Here is a 21,419-nt window from a genome sequence, read left to right as displayed (position 1 = left end):
TTGCAAAAATATCGAGATACATTCCCATCCATCCTCCCTTCAATATGGTGCAGCTGTCACACGGTGGAGTTGATATCAAAAGTTCTATTTTGGTCTCATCTGATCACATGACCTTCTTCCATGCCTCATCTGGATCATCCAGAAGGTTATTGGCTTATTTCAAACTGGACATGTTCTGGCGTAACCAGCGGACCGTGCGTGTCCTGCATAGTATGTTACTAACAGTAATGTTTGAGACTGTGGTCCCAGCTCTCTACCAGTCATTGACAAAGGTCCTCCCATGTAGTTCTGGGCTGATTCTTGACCTTTCTCGTAATAATCTTTACCCCACGAGACAAGATTTTGCATGGAGCCCCAAACTGAGGAACGTTGACAGTTATCTTGTGCTTCTTCCATTATCTAATATTTGTGCCAACATTTGTTGCCTTCTCACTAAGCTGCTTTACCATTGTCCTGTAGCATATCCCAGTCTTTTATACAGGTAACGAGTTCAAACAGGTGCAAATAAAGGGAATCCGTCACCACTTTTTCACATATCCTTTAAAAATATCATTCAATTCAGTGTCAACTATGCATTATAACTGTACTTTTGAAACCACTTGACTCCCCAGCTTTGATCAATAAATTCCGTTTATATTCCTCCCGGAGTGTATGTAAATCTGCTTGGTCCGGTCCGATGGGCGGGGATAATTGTCCGTCTCTTCCCCGCTCCTGGCTTGCTTTACGCATTTTTTTCTTGTAATTCCCGCGTTTGCATACTGTTACCACGCGTGTGCAGTCAAATGGCATTTTGCGCGTGCGCAGTATGCTTTACCCAACAGTGGGCAAAGCATAAAATCAGTATTGCGAATGCGCCGGCATACGCCTTTACGTTCTATGGCCCGGAAGTATTACGATGCAAATTGTCTGTTCCCTCAAGCATCGCAATACTTGCGGGCCATAGAATGTAATGGCGTATGCCAGCCATGCGAAATACTGATTTTATGCATTGCCCACTGGCATTTGTCATTTCACAAGGTTTTGGGAGTTCTTTGAAACTCTGAAACGCGTTGAATAAAGACCACTTTTAATAATCCCTTTGGACTACAGTGATTCAGCAGCGCAGAATTTGACCACGTTCTCCCATATTGTATTCTCAACGGCCGGTTCCTTGTGGATCCATGGATCTGCAGCAGCGAATCTCTCCAACGCTTGTCTTAAGCTACCTCTGGTGAGTGCTATTACTTTGCATTAACTACTTAATCTCGGATAAGACCCTATTGTGCTATTTTTCTCCAACAGTTTTAATTTCTCCGAAGTGTTACAGGAGCTGTTTTGCAAAACAAATGTGTTTCTTGTGTCTCTGAAAGTAGCCTGCATAGCCTAAACATGCTTGCTACCACAAGCTGGATCATCTCTAGACGGGTATGCCATTAAGCACATCATTGATCAGCAATTGCAGATGGAGCTGCCAGCAGTGAATCTTGACCAATTTCGTGCCTAGCGTGACAGAAAATTCCTCAGACAACCAATAATGATCTCTGGCTAAGGAAGGCACAGGGGGCCAAAAAAGCTGTCCTACGCGTTACGGAATGCACTGATTCCTTCGTCAGGGATGGGCCAGAGAGTGCAGAGTTTAACAACTGTGAACGGAGGTATTGAGCTTTTCTCATATAAAGCAGGATCACCCAGCTTTTCTCACAGGACCTTCCTTAAAAGGCAACCACCTTTCTTTTTAGCTCTGAGAAGAGGACTATCCAGCTTTCTCTATAGGACCTTCCTTTAAAGGCTACCACTTATCCATTCAGTCTCAGAACTCACATTAAGGTAACCCTTTATTGGCAGGATCACCCAGCTTTTCCTACAGGACCTTCCGTAAAAGGTAACCACCTTTCATTTTAGCTCTGAAAAGAGGATCATCCAGCTTTCCCTATAGGACCTTCCTCTAAAGGCTACTACCTCTATTCAGTTTCAGAGCACATACCAAGGTAACCCTTTATTGGCACTTATTTTTATTACTAAGCTTTTTGTTACTAAGTCTTTTATTATATAGCTGATAAAACCTGCAAAAGACAAAGTGAGCAAAAACCCTGCTGTAACTAAATAAGTAAAAGCAAAAGTGCATCTAAATAATACAGAGTTTTTAGTGATACTGTTTTTGATCAAAAGTAGCATGAAAGCTATCCCACCACGACACGGTAACTCTGTTTGGGATAGTCCTACACTGTCTAATATTAAAAACCTTGCCTTGTGTCAAAGTTGACCTCAATTGTTATTACTAAGCATTTTGTTACTGTCTTTTATTATATAGCTGATAGTATTTATCTATTATTTTAGGGTACATTCATAGCGCAAGTTCTAAACTATACATTTAATTGTTTTTATTGGACAAACTAGGTGGCTTTGTCTTGTAACCTGCAGCTTTGTACCTTTAATTGCGCTTAGCGTCCATGACTCTTTAAACTGCAAAAAAAGTGCAATTCCACAACAGTTTTTTGGATTTTTTTTTCTTCACCATGTTCACCAAAAGCTAAACTGGACCTGCAATTATGATTCTCCAGTTAATTACAAGTTCATAGACACCAAAAATGTCTAGCTTCTTTTTTTTTACTTAAGTGGTCAAAAAAAAATCCAAATTCTGTTTAAAAAAAAAAAAAAAAAAAAAAAAGCGCCATTTTCCGAGACCATAGCATCTTCATTTTTCATGATCTCAGGTTGTTGAGGGCTTATTATTTGAGTGCCGAGCTTACGTTTTTATTGATACCATTTTGGTGCAGATACAATCTTTTGATCGCCCGTTCTTGGATTTTAATGCAATGTCATGACAACCAAAACAACTTAATTCTGGCATTTTGACTTTTTCTCGCTACCCATTTAGCGGTCAAGTTAATCCTTTTTTAAAGATAGATTACCATTGCTGCATTTTATTGTTTTATTTTGAATGGGGTGAAAGGGGGTTGATTTAAACTTATTTTTTATTTTTTTTTTTTTACTTCGGACATGCTTCAATAATCTCCATGGGAGTGCATTAAGAGTCTCCTCCAATAAATGCGGTAAATCGCAGCATGCTGCAATTTTCTCAGGTCAATTTGAGCTGAAAAGAAAGAAAGAAAACGACGCAAATGAGCAGGGAATCATAGTCAGAGTGCAATCTGATTTTTTTTTTTTTATCGGATTGTACTTGTCACTTTTTCTTGAAAATGAGCATGAGCCCCAACGGCGAGTATATGTCTTAATTTTCTATGCGGCCCTGAATTGATTAAGTAGAGGTTTTCCAGTAGTGAATGATTGCCTTAAATGGTGCTCTAATAAACAAAATATTTATTATAGCAGTAAGAGCAGATAGGGATAAGACTATAATAAAAGCTTGTGTGCGGCTATAATTCTAACATATATTCTGTGTCGTACAAAACGATCTGTGTTATCCGGATATTAAGACGAGCAGTTTAGCAGTCTAGCTATAAAGTGAATAACTTATGAGTCCTCAGGAGTGCGAGATCACAGCAGCAGCAGGGAGGAGGGTTAAACTTTCTTAAAGTATTATACAGCCATTCTGACAGATTTTGAAAGTAAATTCAGCATGCTTAAGTCCAAGATCTGTTTAGTAATGTATGAAGTTTATGAAATATGGCACAAGATCAGCCTTAAAAATATTGTGTAATGTGTTCAAGCTACAGGCCAATATTAATTCTGTCAATGCCTTCCATATCTATCTACATTGCACAGCTCTGGCAAAAATTAAGAGACCAGTGCAGTTTTATAAAAATCAGCTTCTCTACATGTCTGCAGCCATTCCATTCCAGTGTCAGTTGAATTCTAACCAGAGTACACCTCATTCTACTTAATGTGTTTCTGATTAGGTGATCACCTGAACCAAATCTTATTTAACGAAGGAAAGTATAAAAATCCCTGCTGTGGTGTTCACAATCCTCTTGCAATAGGACAAGCTGGATGGCAAAACAAGAGCTAGTAATATCCAAAAAGTAATAGGAATGAAAAAATGACTTAACCATGCCAAAGGAGTTGAAAAGAAAAGTCTTGAGTGAGGAAAAGGGCGGCTCAATTCTGGCTTTACTAGCAGAGGGATACAGTGAGCATCATGTTGCCTCAATCCTTAAAATTTCAAACACGGCAGTCCATTACAACAAAGTCAAGCTGCAGACAATGGGGACAATAAAGCTACAGACCGGCAGAGGGCGAAAATGACTCCCCACTGACCGGGATGACCGTCATCTTATTTAAATGTCACTCAGCAACCGCAGGATGACATCAAGTGACCTACAAGAGGAAAGGCAAATGGCAGCTGGGGTGAAGTGCACAGCAAGAACAGTTCGTAACAGGCTCCTAGAGGCAGGGCTCAAGTCATGTAAAGCTAGAAAAAAGCCTTTCATCAATGAGAAGCAAAGGCGAGCCATGCTGAAGTTTGCCAAAGACCATAAGGCTTGGAACATAGAGGACTGGAGTAAGGTAATCTTCTCTGATAAGTCTAATTTTCAGCATTGCCCAACACCTTGTGGTCTAATAGTTAGAGGGAGACCTGGAGAGGTGTACAAGCCACAGTATCTTGCACCCACTGTGAAATTTGGTGGAAGATCATTGATGATCTGGTGATGCTTTAGCAAGGCTCGAATTGGGCAGGTTAATCTTTGCGACGGACGTATGAATCAAGCCACAAACAAGGTTATCCTGGAAAAACAGTTGATTCCTTCTGCTCAGGCAATGTTTCCCAACTCTGAGGACTGTTTTTTCCAGCAGGACAATGCGCCATGCCACACAGCTAGGTCAATCAATGTGTGGATGAAGGACCACCACATCAAAATCCCTGTAATAGCCAGCCCAATCTCCAGACCTGAACCCCATTGAAAACCTCTGGAATATAATCATGCGGAAGATGGATAGTCACAAGCCATCAAACAAAGAAGATCTGCTTAAATTTTTGTACCAGGAGTGGCATAAGGTCACCCAAAAGCAGTGCGAAAGACTGGTGGAAGGCATGCAAAGACGCATGAAAGCTGTGAATAAAAATCATGGTTATTCCACAAACTATTGATTTCTGAACTCTTCCTGAGTTAAAACATTAGTATTGTGGTTTCCAAATGATTATGAACTTATTTTCTTAGCATTATTTGAGTTCTGCAAGCACTGCATTTTTTTGTTATTTTGACCATTTCTCGTTTTCTGAAAATAAATACAAAATTTATTGCTTGGAAATTCCGAGACATGTCAGTAGTTTATAGAATAAAAGAGCAAATTAAATTTTACTCAAAAAATACTATAAAGAGAAAAATGAGATAAAATGAAAATTTTGCAGTGGTCTCTTAATTTTTGCCAGAGATGGATGGATGGATGTACCTACCTGAAAAATATTCAGGATTGAGAGTCCTCAGTAGTTGATACCTTTTAATGGCTAACTGAAAAGATGGTAATACATTGCAAGCTTTCGAGACTACTCAGGTCTCTTCATCAGGCTAGACTAATACAAAATCTGAAGTCACATATTTATGCACAATACAGCCTAGAAAAAATATGTGACTTCAGATTTTGTATTAGTCTAGCCTGATGAAGAGACCTGAGTAGTCTCGAAAGCTTGCAATGTATTACCATCTTTTCAGTTAGCCATTAAAAGGTATCAACTACTGAGGACTCTCAATCCTGAATATTTTTCTATCCACTGGCTAACACGGTACAAAGATATACATCTTTCCTGTATCAAAATGGATGTACCTGGTAACTTCACACTAGACCTTGGAAATCGAGGTCCTAGAGTGTGGAGGAAGAGTGGAGAGGCACACAATCCAAGCTACTTGAGGTCTAATGTGAAGTTTCCACAATCAGTGATGGTTTAGGGAGCCATGTCATCTGCTGGTGTAGGTCCACTGTGTTTTATCAAGAGCAAAGTCAGCGCAGCCGTCTACCAGTAAATTTTAGAGCACTTCATGCTTCCCTCTGTCAACAAGCTTCTTGGAGATGGAAATTTCATTCTCCAGCAGGACTTTGCACCTGTCCACATTGCCATAAAGCACAAATTCCTTGTTTAAAAACAACAGTATCACTGTGTTTGATTGCCCAGCAAACTTGTCTGACCTTAACCCCATAGAGATAGATGAGAGACATCAGACCCAACAATGCAGATGAGCAGAAGGCTATTATCAAAGCAACCTGGGCTTCCATAACACCTCAGCAGTGCCACAGGCTGATCGCCTCCATGGCACGCCGCATTGATGCAAATGGAGCCCCGACCAAGTATTGAGTGCATTTACTGAACATACATTTCAGTAAGCCAACAATTCAAATGTTAAAATCATTTTTCCAAGCTAGTGTTATAAAGTATTCTAATTTAGGCTATGTGCCCACGTTGCGTGATAAAACGCACACAGAAAACCGGACTCCTTCCCAGAAATCGCGCGTTTTTTCCGCGCGATTTCACCGCGATTTTCGTGTGCGATATTCAAGCACTTTCCAAGCGATTTGAAGCATCGCTTGGAAAGTGATTGACAGGTTGGTCACACTCGTCAAACATAGTGTTTGACAAGTGTGACCAGGTTTTTACTATTGAGGCCGCGTATGCGGCCTCAATAGTAAAAGATAGAATGTTAAAATGCTAAAAAAAATAAAAAAAATTGGGGTATATTTACCTTCCAGCGTCCCGCGCTGCCATCCCGGGCCTCAGCGTTCCCAGTAATGCCTTGCGAGACCTGTGATGACGTAGTCTCGCGTTGCAATAGCGATCTCGCGAGACCGCAAGGGTCACGCGAGACCACGTCATCACAGGGCCTTGCCGCAAGGCATTACTGGGAACGCTTAGGCCGGGAATGCAGCGCGGGACGCCGGAAGGTAAATATACCCCGATTTTTTATTTTTAATTCTTTTTTTACAGGGGTATGGTACCCAGGGCCTGGAGGACAGTCTCCTCTCCTCCACACCGTGGGTACCAACCGCACATGAGATGCTTAACTTCCCGCATGGTGGGCATAGCCACATGCGGGAAGTAAGCGATTCTCATGCATTCCTATGGGTGCGGAATCGCGGCAATTCTTTGCGATTCCGCACAAAAGAATGAGCATGCTGCGATTTTTCCCGCGATGCGATTCCGCCGCGGAAAAAAGCGCAGCATTAGCACAGCATGTGCGGAATGCCATAGGAATGCATGGGGGGCGTTCTGTACACGATTTTTAAACGTTTTCGCGCCGAAAATCGTGGCAAAAACGCTTAAAAATCGCTAGGTGGGCACACAGCCTTACTGAGATAACGACTTTTGTGTTTTCATTGGCTGTAAGCTATAATCATCAACATTAACAGAAATAAACACTTGAAATACATCACTCTGTTTGTAATGACTCTATAATATATGAGTTTCACTTTTTGAATTGAAAAACTAAAATAATTTTGTTTTTTTGTTTTTTTTATAATATTCTAATTTTGTGAGATGCTCCTGTATATTTTAAAACATGTTATTGTCTGATGAGACCAAGGTGTGACTTTGGCCATAATTCCAAAAGGTATGTTGGCGTAAAGCCACCACTGCACACCACCAAAATAACATGGCGCCCACAGTGAAGGATGGTTGAGGCAGAATTATACTTTGGGGCAGTTTTTTCTGCAGCTGAAATTGGTGCTTTAGTCAAGGTGAAGGGAACAATTCCAAGTATCAATTTTGAACCAAAACCTTTAGAAATTTCACTGTTCAGAACAACAATGACCCTAAGCGTACCTCCAAACCAACCAGAGAATGACTCCGCCAGAAGATGATCAAAGTTTTGGTATGGCCTAGTCTGAGCCCAGACCTGAATCCATCAGAAAATCTGTGGGTTGCCCTGCAGAGGATGTTGTAGACACCGTTGCAATCTCACAGATTTAGAGTGCTACTGTGAAGAGTGGGCAAAAATAGCCAATTTTAGATGTGCGCCACGCTGATCGACTCCAACCCAAAAAGATTAAATGCTGTCATAAATTCAAAGGGTACTTCAACAAAGAAATTTTGTGCACCCAAAAAGATATCAGTTTGGTTTTCAATTGAATTGTACAGATAATATGCGATATCAAGATAGTAGATTTTGTCAGGCGTAAAGAAAAAAAATAATCCTACTATGTACTCGCTGTCTAGTTCTTTTCACTGCACCACTTATTTTTCACCGTTTTATTACACAGCTTGGTGTGTCATATTTCTTGCACAATTTTACCCACAGCCATTTCATAGTATCATTGATGAAGCTCTGTGGGGAAAATTGTGCAATAGTTACGGAACTCAGGATATAAAACAGTGAAACATAAAAATGGTGCAAAGGACAAAATTAGGCAGAGGAGGATAAATGGACTGAGAAAGCAGTGGCATAATCCAGCAAACAATTACTATAAAAAAAATGCAATTAAGAGAAGTTAGTGTATTTTATGTACAGCAAAAATATCACCAGTAACAAAACTTGCATTTGTCATGTTGTTAAAAATCTATTCTTCTCGGTAATGAGCAGTCATAGCATACAGCATCGACTGTGTATCGTTGTCCACCTTTCAGTGTGTTTTTTAGTATAGGTGTTTGCATATCTGGGCAGATTTGCTGTATTTAGGGTCCTTCTTTATAGTAATCTTTGCCTATATCACGCATACAATAAAAAGAAAATAAAGATTTCACAGGATATTTCAGCTTCTCGACAGGTTTCCTGGACATTTTGTGAATCTCAGAGTTTGGTGACAAAACGAGCTGAGAGCCATGTTTACCTTCCCATTCTCCTGGTCTCGAGGCTGGAGCCTATGGATGGTGTGATTGGCAGTTTCCACTGAAAGAAACAGATATGAATGGATTAATCAGCTGTCCTGTCCTCGAGATTAAACTGTGTCCAAATCAGTGTGTGGTAGGCTGCAGACTCATTGTAGTAAAACATTTTAGCAGTATGTTCAGGAAGTGCCCATGGGTGAGACCTGCGCGTCCCCGGTTCAGTGCACTGCACCCCGTTGCTTTAGAGAAACCATAGCAGGAAAGGAGATTAAGGCCCCATCACTTTATACTGCTGACAAGCAATGGGAATTTGGAGCTCGCTGCGCATATGGAAGGAAAGGCTTGACAAGTCACAGATTGTTAACAGATGAGGCGAAGACTCAAATACTTCCTTTATTTACATGTTCTAGAAGGCTCCGACAAGCATTTAAGTATTTGACTTGTTCTATGCCCATACCAAACTGCCCACTGTCAGATGCAAATTATTTGCAGATAAATGAATAGGTGACACAGCAAATGAAGAAAATACTGCTCCAAAGTATAAAACCGTGGTATGAAAAAATAGTTCTCTCCTAAGGGCATGTTCACACAATGCGCTTGCAATAAGTTCTGTACGGCAATTTTCTGAAATCACTGTAAAGGTCGATTGCTTTCTACTGCAATTTTGGAAAATTGAGACAAACATGCATTATGAACACATTGTGTGAACAAGCCTTAAAGAGCGAATCCAAAACCAGTCTAATCAGGCAGGGAAGGAGCAAGATTCCTCCGGGCATCTCTGCCTTTTCTCTTTACCTTTCTTAGTATTTTAGATCTTTATTTATGATAACTGGCCAATTTAGGAATATAGGTTGCACCTGACATTTATTGTTAAGTATGCTGTCTTTGATAAATGTACTTCATTATAAAAATAATCTACAGGAGTTGACCCTATAAGTTTGTCCGTGCCTATCGTGATTTATAGGATGTCCTGTTCAATGGTTTTAATTAGATAGTAAATGTTAGCTTTTGGCTCTCAATAAAGGATTTCATTTGTTTATCATATGAACAAGGCTGAGTGTCTATTTGATACAGCCATTTTATCTTTTCAAGACTATTCGGTGTCATGATGTGTGCCCCTTGGGCTGTGTAAACCCTACAACTAGATTGCAATAGTCGCCAGTTAAGCAGAGAGATTTGTAGGACCAGGGTCCGGTGTACACATCAGTACTCTATAGCAGCTGGACCAAGGCACTGCCTACGTCCTTGGTAGACACATGAGGTCGCTGCGGGACAGTAATCACAAAATACCCAGGCGGAGTACCGATGTTGAACCAGGGTACTGCAAAATGGCAAGTACAGTATTAGCTGCAGCGACCTTATGTTAGGAGCACCCAGCACTGAAATAAAAAAATAAACGCTGTTGTTGTGCTTTAAAGAGGCTGTCCACCTTTGGAGACCATTTCTTATTTAATGCAAGTATTTTGAGCAAAAAAAATAGATAAATTTTTTTTGCAACAGAGTTTCATTCAAAAGTTTGCACCATTTACCCTGTAAAGGTAATGCCATTTCTGTGATCTCATTCTGACCGGAGCATTATCTGTTCTTCAGAGCCCCTCTCAGCTTATTTATGACCACAGATTACATCAAAGTTGAATATGCTGGTAAACAAAGAGCAAATAAAAGCCAAACAATGCAAAACAGATTTAATAAAACCCATTTGGGGGCACTGCTGTTATTTTCCATTTACAAAAAAAAAAAATATATATATGATACATTAATTGCTGGGGGGGGGGGAATGTCCAATAGCCAAAAAGGGTGAGGGGGCCCAACAGCCTGGACCTCCACAGATCATGAGAACGTTTCTACTGAATGGAGCAGTGTGTGAGCATGTGGGCCCCACGCTACATTCTCTATGGGTCTATGGCAGCAGTCGTGAATGTGTTTGACTTCGCAGCCATAGACCGTGAACGGAGTGCTAGTCAAATATATACTCCATTATATTTATACTGAGGAAAACGGGGGTCCCAGTGATCATACGTATGTCGCCTATCATATGTTTCTTTTATACAAGTAGCTTTAAAAATGCAAGTAACATTATCACTTAAAGTAAGGCCAGTATGGAAACCGAGGACGTGTGACAAGGAGCTCTGGCACCTGACTATATAGCTGCGTGATTGCTATAAAAAAAAACAAAACAAACAAACAAAAACACACCTCTTCTTTTCCCTGAAAAACCCAGTAACATAATTATGTCACACGCACACAAAAACTTCATGTGATTAGGCAACGCCCGACGGAGCCCCATCATTTACGTCACATACATTTTTCATTTAACAGTTCCTTTCTACATTCCCTATGCCATCTATTAGCGGAGAAGATCCCCGTAATCAGACCCTCTGCTGAGAAATGCCATCTGCTCTACAGGAGGTGGCACACGCCGCGACGTTTCAAGCTTCCAGAACTAGTGGCATCGGCACCTTCCACCGGATCTAGAGCAGGTCGCATCCCCTTGTCTTTGCCATTCTAGACTGCGCAGGTGCATAAACAGCCCTTTAATGGATAGAGGGGGAGGACATTTTTTTTATTTTTTTTTTTTTTTAAACCCACATTTTTCTGTTTAGGCATCAAAAATGAGAAACTTTCCCAGCTACTTCCCAAGTGTGAAAACTTTGCCAGGTGCCAGATTTAAAACCACAACAGGACTGAATTTTACATAGCTCAGGGATATTTTGCCAGCTCGTGTCACTTTCTTCTTTTTTGGCAAGAGCTAAAGGCACACAAAAAGAGTTAAACACTTTTTTTCTCATCCCTTTTGACATATGCAGTATATTTTGGTCAATCCCAGGAATGTAAGACTATGCAGAAACAATTAAGACTTTACAGCATATGTTGGAATAAGACTGTGGTGAGCAGGACCAACCAAGCCTACTCTGGCCTGCACTAATGAAGGCTTCTAGGCTCAGAGGCTCCCAAAATCCTTAACCCCATAAAACAACAACATATAGAGGTATGTAACTTAGAAGTGGTCTGGAAGCAGAAATATACAGGTAGGAGGATATTGAGCTGTACACGAAGACATCACTATAGTAATCAGGAAATATTATAAGAGTTGTCTGATTTAGAAGACCCACTTACAAATTCCCTTTGATATAGCATTCTAAGTTATATCATGACTTGTGTGTCCAGATCCCAACACCCAGACCAAGCGGGGGGTCTCCTAACCCATAATATCTGCCTCATAGGCATATGTGAGCTCGTTAACTCCAGTGAGAAGACCCGCTGACGAGCTAGGTGTTGATATCTAAGCCCATTATTCTGCATTTGGCAGATGTGGGAAACTGGCTTAGCCAAAGCAAGGTTTTTACGTTCGTTGGCCACATTTGCCAGTGAAAAACCAGGAACCACATTAATTTCAATGTACACAATGCAATACTTCATTTCTCGCGCCAATGCGAATGCGGCAAAAGGATTTGGTCAAGATCCAAAACAAAATCTGCATGCGTTACTTTGGCTGCGGATCTCACCTGACTTTATCACAGAGCATGGAATAGGGTGACAACAGCTGTGAAAATCCACAGTATTCGCTCATTTCATTCATATTTCCCCTGTAATGTAATAGTGGGTGTTTAGAATAATGTTGTGCTGTAAAGTGCTGTGGACTTAAGATGCACAATCCAGATCATGTGAGCCATACCACTACCAATGTTAGTATACGCATTGCCAAGTACTTCATCTTATGCACCCGTTTACAATAGATGTAACTGAAATACTTGGCCTTCATGATTAGAAGGGATGACTATATACATTTTGGGGAAGCACTACAGTCACATTTTGCTTGGGGCTACAGTACGGCTAAGGCAAAAAAAAAAAAAAAATTGCTGCGGATTAAAGTGGCAAGAAACATGCATTTTGCTTGCTGCAGCAAAAAGGTTTAAAGCACATACAATGTGAGAAAACAGCTATATAGTATAGTTAAAGGGGTAATTGTCAACATGGCACTTCAGGAACGCACCGGCAAAATGGCGAGCTTGAGAGCAGTGCTTACAAGCACTGCACTCTAACTAGGAGACTCGTCTCCTCGGATGTGGCTGGAAGCCTAGACAATAAGCAGTATACAAGAGAATTAAAAATCCTTAAGTTACTGAGAATGGAGGGGATTTTTTAAGAAGATGTACATTTCAATGATGCCCTATTACTTTTAACCATTTACGATGTTGGGAAAAAAAACCCATTAAACAGCATCTGTGACTTTATGCGCACCAACTGTTCTCTCCTATCCGGAAAATCTGCAGTTCCTGAATACATATTTTACCTGTGAATTGAGAAGAAATGGAGGAGAAAAACATACAAATTTTATTCTTTTCAGGGGTACCAATGATTTATGGGGGAAGGCTTATTGTAAAGGAAAGTTACTATAAGTATAGGGTGCGTCCACACTTCTTTAATAAACCTCAGACGCAGCATATTATTCAGCTTCTGTTGCCCCAGATTTCACAGTTTGCAGTTTAATATCAGTGGAAAATCCACAGCATAAAATTTTAGTATGTGGTGGTTTGTTAAATCCACAACACTGCTACTGTAATAAGAATGTGTAACTGGAAAGTCACAGTCTATATGTAATGTGTGACTATAACCTTACAATCAGTCTCTCTTGAGAAAGTGAGGTTAAACCGACTCTGAACTTAAAAGGATTACTCCACAGGATAGAGGTTAACTTGCTGATCGCTGAGGGACATCTGCTGGGACCCCTCAAATTCCAGAGATCGGGGTTTTGAAGCCCAGTCTTGAATGCATTACTGGACTTTACCGCTGAATAACCGGAAGGCAAAAAGTTTAGGCTAATCTCACCGAATCTTAATTTGAGGTTTGAAAATGGTGTGTTTTGTGAGGAGAGCCTCGCATATGACCCGCCGTCATAATGCTCAAAATCCAGGCTGGTGGCAATACAAGGTACAATCAGCCATGGACACTGATCCTCAGAAAGGAAACATCAGCAGAAGGTTATCTGCAGTGCCGAAAGGAGACTAGAGCATACGACGAGTTGTGTAGCCCAAGGGGCAACCTGCTGCCATCTATGAAATACAGTGTGTGTCGCTCTGAGGTTTTCCCTTCAGGTTTATTCCGGCCATTTATTAAGAAAGACCAGCAAACATTTTTCTGTCACAGGGTGCAGAGGTAGCATGGAGCTGACAACTGCAGTCGCTTAGATCAGAACCTGGAGAACTCACTCACAGCTACATTTCCATAGATAAAATGTGAGTTTTGTCAAAACCATGAAGTGCCAAGACAACACACGTTATTACTCAGGATGGTATACATTCAAGCCAGGTCATTCTATTCAACCATTTTTAGCTTAGATTCTTTATCCTATCAGACAAAATACTTGTCACCCTGATGTTATGATCACACTTTTCTCTTCTTTATAAGGAAGCTAGGAGGGACAGTTTGTCAGGTTGAAGAGGCTTCAGAAAACTCCTTATTTCTGGTGTTTTGTAAACCCTAAGACTGTGTGCCCATGAGGAGTTATCTTTAAGTTTTTATTGCTTCGTATTTTCACTGCATCAAAAATGCAGCATCTTACAGTTCCAGTGAATGAGAACTCTAGAGATCTCATGCACACTGTGCTTATTTTTACTCAACGTAAACGGAGCTGTGGTGCGTGTTTCAAATCCGTCAAGTCGATTTCGTTTTGAGAGTACGCAGAGTTTTCTAGGATTTAACCAATAGCATTCCACTGGATGAGGAAAATCCGCCGGTAAACAAGAGCAAGCAAAAAACATTTTTTTTTTCCAGAGCGTTTCCACAGTAGGAAAAAACTAAACAAAAAAAACCATGTAATCCGTACATGACTATCAATAAGATTGTGTATATAACTGTCTGGAACTTTGCTTTTGGCTATGTGCCCACGTAGCGTCTCATTCCGGACACTAAAAACCGGACTCCTTCCCAGAAATCGAGCGATTTTTTCAGCGCGATTTCACCGCAATTATGATCGCAATTTTGCAGCGATTTTCGCGTGCGATATTCAAGCACTTTCCAAGCGATTTGAAGCATCGCTTGGAAAGTGATTGACAGGTTGGTCACACTCGTCAAACATAGTGTTTGACAAGTGTGAGCAGCTTTTTACTATTGAGGCCGCCTATGCGGCATCAATAGTAAAAGATAGAATGTTAAAATGCTAAAAAAAAAAATAAAATCAGGGTATATTTACCTTCCGACGTCCCCGCGCTGCCATCCCGGGCCTCAGCGTTCCCAGTAATGCCTTGCGAGACCTGTGATAACGTTGATCTCGCGAGACCGCTAAGAGTCACGCGAGACTACGTCATTACAGGACCTTGCCGCAAGGCATTACTGGGAACGCTGAGGCCGGGAATGCAGCGCGTGACGCCGGAAGGTAAATATACCCCGATTTTTTATTCTTTTTTTTTACAGGGGTATGATACCCAGGGCCTGGAGGACAGTCTCCTCTCCTCCACACCGTGGGTACCAACCGCACATGAGACGCTTAACTTCCCGCATGGTGTGCATAGCCACATGCGGGAAGTAAGCGATTCTCATGCATTCCTATGGGTGCGGAATCGCGGCAATTCTTTGCGATTCCGCACAAAAGAATAACCATGCTGCGATTTTTTCCGCGATGCGATTCCGCTGTGTAAAAAAGCGCAGCATTAGCACACCATGTGTGGAATGCCATAGGAATGCATGGGGGGCGTTCTGTACACGATTTTTAAATGTTTTCGCGCCGAAAATCGCGGCAAAAACGCTTAAAAATTGATACGTGGGCACACAGCCTTAAAGTGTTTCCTGAGAGCTTTAGTTTTAGCATTTTTTTGGCATCTTTTCTACTGACGTTTCCCACAGTTTTTCTTCTTTTTTAATTCTATTCAACAATGAAGAAACTGAGCAGTTTTGGAGGAAAAAAATGTTAAAAATGCTCAAAAAGATGTCCAGATGTCTTTTGTGCCTTCCCATGGATTTGTAAACGTAAAGAACAGCGCCTCCAAAGCAGAAAACGACTGGAGAATGGCCAGGCCACTTCTTTTAACAGATTGGAATCTTTGGAATCCTGAACCAGTTAAAAGATGCCCAAAAGATTAAACATGTATAATCTATATATGGCCAGGGTCACACTTGCAACTGCAATGCGAGAAACTTGCTCTAGTCTCTCGCATCAATACCTGTCACTGCCGCCGGCACTCGGACGGGATTGTGCGGCTGCATGTATTTCCGATCCCGAGTGCAAGCGGTGCGTGTGTGTCAAGCCACGCCCACTCCGCATGCAAAGCTCCATCCACACGGCCCACATTGTTAGCGCACATAGGCGGAGACACCTTCACCTCGAAAGCCACCCTGCAAAACTCACCAGCTGTGACATCCCAGCCGCTGTGAGCTACAATCAGGGACACTGCCTTCAGAGTATCAGTGCGTGGGCAGGCACAAGCCACATCTAGGTTCAGTCATGTCTAGAATGGTGTTGCTCCAGTGAGGCATGACATCAAAGGAGAGGGAGTAGCCTCATGGATTACACCGCTGTGCTCATAAAAGGAAGTTGCTGTGCACGTGAGGGGAAAAAAGGCGTGAGGGAGAAAAAAGAGGCATGAGGTGCTGCTGCAGTATGAGGCTGTGTATAGTGAAGAGTGAGGCACTGCAGATGGAGGCTGTATATAAGGCCACATTCACACGTTCATTATTTGGTCAGTATTTTACCTCAGTATTTATAAGCCAAAACCACGAGTGGGAGAAAAATACAAAAGTGGTGACGTGTTGCTAATATACTTTTCCTCTGATTGTTTTACTCAAAGTTTTAGCTTACAAATACTGAGGTAAAAATACTGACCAAATAATGTGTGAACAATGTCTAAAAGGAGAAAAGTGTGGTGCTGCAGAAGAAGTAGGCTGTGTATACAATACGATTTATTGCAATTAGTGCACAGTCGTTGAAAGTAGTAGGGATCGTTATGCAATCTCCATGCTTTTCTCATGGTCAACTTTACGTGGCCTGTTCAAAAGTTGGAACTGCCAAAAATCTGTTCATCTTTGCACCGGAAGGAAAAAAACAAAAATGTTGTTTATCAAAAGGCTCTTGAATGAGTTGAAAATAAAATACTATCAATACTCAGGTAATCATGTGTTGCAAATCTGTAGTGTTGAATATATGACGTGAAATGTTTTATGTGCAAATAGCTGAAGAGCCCAGCGTTGCCCAGGCATAGTAACTAACTGTGGTTAGCTATAACACATTATAATGATCATATCTCTCTCTCTATATCTGAGTGTATAGCCCCGCCCACTCCGCAAAGACACACTCACTCTATTATTCCACATCATCCCGTCAGAGCCACCGGACTACTAGCCCTAATATCCCGCATCATCCCGTCAGAGCCAACATTGTCAGGTTGGTGCTGTTATACTGATTAAAATGACACCTGGGTTGGAGAAATCCGTCTTGTGTTTCTATTTTAATCTGTGTTTGAATTTTTAAATTAATCAGGATGCTTCATGCCAGACCAAGAAGTTCCTGATTCTGGGCTCCCCCTGCAGTCTGTGTCAGAGGGCGTTCTGTTTCGGCACAGTAATAAATTATGTTATTTCTAGCTTTACAGAAGGACGATAACAGCATGGAAATGATAAGAATAATAGGCCTCAGTTACCACAACTGTCTACAAGGAAATCTGTTGCTCATAGCAACCAATCACAGCTCAGCTTTCATCATGAAAGATGCTCAGTGATTGGTCGCTACTGGCAAAACAAAAACAGGCGGTGCAACCTGTTGTGGTCAAGATGTGACTATGAATGAATATTAGAATATATATTATATATATATATACACACACACACACACACACACACACACACACACACACACACACACACACACACGCGCTAGCTGAAGAGCCCGGCGCTGCCCGGGCATAGTAACGAACTGTGGTTAGTTATAACAAATTATAATTATCCTCCATCCCATAGTCCCGTGCCCATATACCCATCATACATATCCGCCATCCCATAGTTCCGTGCCCATATACCCATCATACATATTCGCCATCCCATAGTCGAGTGCCCAAATACCCATCACACATCCTTCATCTCATAGTCCCATGCCCATATACCCATCATACATATCCTCCATCCCATAGTTCCGTGCCCATTTACCCATCATACATATCTGCCATCCCATAGTTCCGTGCCCATATACCCATCATACATATTCTCCATCCCATAGTCCCGTGCCCATATACCCGTCATACATATCCTCCATCCCACAGTCCAGTGCCCATATACCCATCACACATCCTCCATCATATAGTCAACCATTATGACATAATGAGCGGCGGGGCTTGCAACCTATGACGACATCAGCGTCGCCATGGAAACCATTGTGACATCATAATGAGGGGCGGGGCTTGATACGCACACACTGTTTCCCTATTATGTAGACAGGGGCAAAATTGGTGAATTGGAACGCGCGAGGTTAAAATTTCGCCTCACAACATAGCTTAGGACGCTCTCGGGGTCCAGACGTGTGACTGTGCCATATTTGTGGCTGTAGCTGCGACGGTGCGGATGCCTATCCCGGACATACACACACACTTTGACTATGCCCGGGCAACGCTGGGCTCTTCAGCTAGTTTTACATAAAAGAATGAACATTTGCAATTCTGAGTGTCATTTCAGGAGGGTTTTGGGGAGGACCTCATTGTCTTAAATATCCTCCCTCTCCTCTGCCCACGTCCTTTAGGCTAGTTTCACAGAATTCTGAGAGAAGTGTTTTTCTTGGGGATCCACAGGCTTTTGAACGCAAAAAAAGCCAAAACAATTTGAACGTGGTCCAAGGGTATGTGCATTCAATGTCTTTCAGGTAGAATTTGCCTGAAAAACCAATTAGAAGACACTCAGAACAATGAACCCATGATTTTTTTTTTATATAAAAAGACCTGCTTGTCAAATGTTCAGGCTTTTGAACCTCTTAACTCCGATTTTTAAAAAAGACAAGCGGATGAAAAAGTGACATGTTCATTTTTCTATCATTTTCCACTCAGATGCTTTGCACTTTACAACATAAGTCAGTCAATGTGAAAGCTTGAAAACTGCAGAACTGCTGGGATGTCTGAGTATTTTACCATCAATTTTGTTTTGTTTGTTTTTTTACAGCAAAAATTAAAAACACACTAGTGGTTTCATCATTATTGAATGGAGTAAAATAAAAATGACAGTGAAAAAGACATCCCAAAAAAACCCTCCAAAAAGGTCGGCAGGCTTGCCTGAATTTAAAAGATATGTGCACATACCCATAGACTAATGCTCACAAAAGATTTTTGGAGTTTCCCTTTTATTGAAGAGGTTTTGGAAGAGATTTTTCATCCCTGGGGAAGTTATTTTAGAGGGATTCCAGCAGGACCACTTCAAATACAAACACACACCACACCATAATCAAAAACTAAAATCACATGAATAGTAAATTAATAGGAAGAGTTTAAGTGTCCTGCACAAGTGTTTGAACGGATCCAAAAACTCCATGTGAACACAGCCTTATGCGCTTGCTTCAGCGCTGAGGACCAAGTGATTTCAACTTAATACCAACACTCCTAACATAGAACAAGAGTGTGGACATCCAATGGAAATATTGGCAAAGCCTGTTATTAGGCACCACCCAAATTTTCAGGTCTGCCTAAGCCAAGTCTATTTTTTCTAGCAGGGAATTAAGATAAATTATTTGTTGTCATGCAATAAACTTACGTAATTTCAGCACCGGTCCAAACTGATCTTGCATCACATCCATACATCTTGGAAGAACGTGATCACTGGTTTCAGATATGCTGCTTTTCACATTTTCTAGAACCCTCAGTTCTCTATGTGCACGTTTTTCCTTAAAAGCAGAGACAAAGAAATACAATTACATAATATTCTTTATAGCGATGACAGTGATTGACTGCAGCAGTCACGTGTACAGTTGATGAGAAATCACTTCTGAAGCCAAGAAGGACAAGCAGCAGCTTCTTTTATTACTTTATACATTCACAAGCCTTTGGTTAACTAAGAGGTTTTTTTGCCAAGGACAACACTATTAATGCTTGTGCAAAAGAATCAATCCTAAAATTACCCATCCTGTGGCTGGCAAGTGGAAGCAGAACCCAACTCCATGCTAGATAGTTTTGTCAGTAGCAGATGCGTAACATTTTTCAGACTTAGGCCTCTTTCACACTTCAGTTATTTGCATCAGTTAAAATCCGGCAAAAAGGCAGAAAAGCGGATCCGTTCTCAACTGATGGTACAGGATCCGTTTTTAGACGGATCCTGAAAATGAGGAAATTTAAAGGAACCGCTGGCCGGGAAGAGGCAGAGGGAAAGAGGGAAAGAGAGAAAGAGAGAAAGAGAGAAAGAGGGAAAGAGGGAAAGAGGGAAAGAGGGAAAGAGGGAAAGAGGGAAAGAGAGAAAGAGAGAAAGAGAGAAAGAGAGAAAGAGAGAAAGAGGGAAAGAGAGAAAGAGAGAAAGAGAGAAAGAGGGAAAGAGAGAAAGAGAGAGAGAGAGAAAGAGAGAGAAAGAGAAAGAAAGAGAAAGAAAAATAATTTTTTGTTGGTCCGGCACCCAGACAGATTTTGGGGTTAATTCAGTGTCTGGAGGATCCGCCGGCCAAAAAAACGTTGCAAGCTCCGTTTGGAAATCTTTGAGGATGTTGACGGACACTAACATTGTGGCGGATCCTCACAAAAACGGATGCAATGGACGGCAATCAGTCAGGATCCGCCAATAATGAAAGGCAATGGGGAAAAAAACCGGATCCGCAAAGAGAAATGGCGGATCCGTTTTTTTTCAAAATTGGCGGATCTTGACTGATTGTCAAAAACGGAAGTGTGAAAGAGGCCTAAGATGCACTTAAAATGGGGGATGCGTCTTATAGTCTGGATGTTCCTGCTGTAGCTGTGGATAGAGAGGTGTTGTAGCAGCGAAGCTGTGGGTCACAGGAGGCACGAGCCGCCTGGTGCGGCCCATAGCCCCTCCCACCTCTATGCACTGAAGCCAGCATTGAGAGGTGAGGGACTATGGCCGTGTGGAGCAGTGAATATTCATTTCTCCTTAGCAGCTGGCACAATGTTAACCGTAGCTCCTGCATCGGCTCGGCTATCCAACTATTCAAGAGAAAGAATATTCACTGCTCCTCAAGCCTATGGGAGTGGAGAGCAGTGAATATTCATTCTCTTTAGTAGCGGGTACACGTGATCGCCGGCAGCTGCAGGAAGCTGATGGTTCCAGCCAACACTGTGCCCACTATTAAACATCAATGGAGCACTGCTTCACACGCCCATAGTCCCAGGCGTGGGCGGCATGGAGTACTCCGGCAGCTGTCCTCGGATTATAAGCAGTCGATTTTTTTTTTTACGCTGTTCTGATGGGGGCCATGTATACCAGGATTGGAGTATGTATATATATATATATATATATATATATATATATATATATATATATATATTTTTTTTTTTTTTTTTTTTTTTTTTTCTTTTCTTTTTCAGTTTGTCAGATTTTTCTCTTTATAGGTATATTTGAGTGAAAGGAGCATTTCCGGGATTATTCGGCGGGAGCTCGGGTCTACGCCCTACAAGTTTGGCGCTCTTTAGATTGCCAATCAACATGCAGGAATTGTCTGCCATGCACTGTAATGCCACAGCCATCTTTGTTGTGGTATTACAGCGATTGGCTGAGCACACAGTCATCAGGTCTATAAGAGACCTGCCGCCGCCCTGCTCAT

At 41.5% G+C, this 21,419-nt stretch overlaps 1 protein-coding gene across 2 annotated transcripts in view; it reads right to left on the bottom strand.

The window, feature by feature from the left end:
* The window catches only part of BLOC1S5 (biogenesis of lysosomal organelles complex 1 subunit 5), a 109,099-nt gene that overhangs the window by 20,770 nt on the left and 66,910 nt on the right, over positions 1–21,419 (bottom strand). For both annotated transcript variants that reach the window (XM_073567021.1, XM_073567013.1), the window contains exons 3-4: positions 19,412–19,541; positions 8,695–8,753 (exon numbers count right to left, since the gene is read on the bottom strand). In XM_073567021.1, the coding sequence (XP_073423122.1) occupies positions 8,695–8,753; positions 19,412–19,541 (189 nt within the window). The remainder of the gene's footprint in view (positions 1–8,694; positions 8,754–19,411; positions 19,542–21,419) is intronic.

The sequence above is a fragment of the Dendrobates tinctorius genome, unplaced genomic scaffold (genome assembly GCF_039654945.1).
Source record: "Dendrobates tinctorius isolate UK_male_01 unplaced genomic scaffold, ASM3965494v1 ptg000004l, whole genome shotgun sequence".
NCBI classification, from domain to species: Eukaryota; Metazoa; Chordata; class Amphibia; order Anura; family Dendrobatidae; genus Dendrobates; species Dendrobates tinctorius.
The sequence above is the reverse complement of the archived record's forward strand: the minus strand, read 5'-3'. Positions and strand labels throughout refer to the sequence as shown.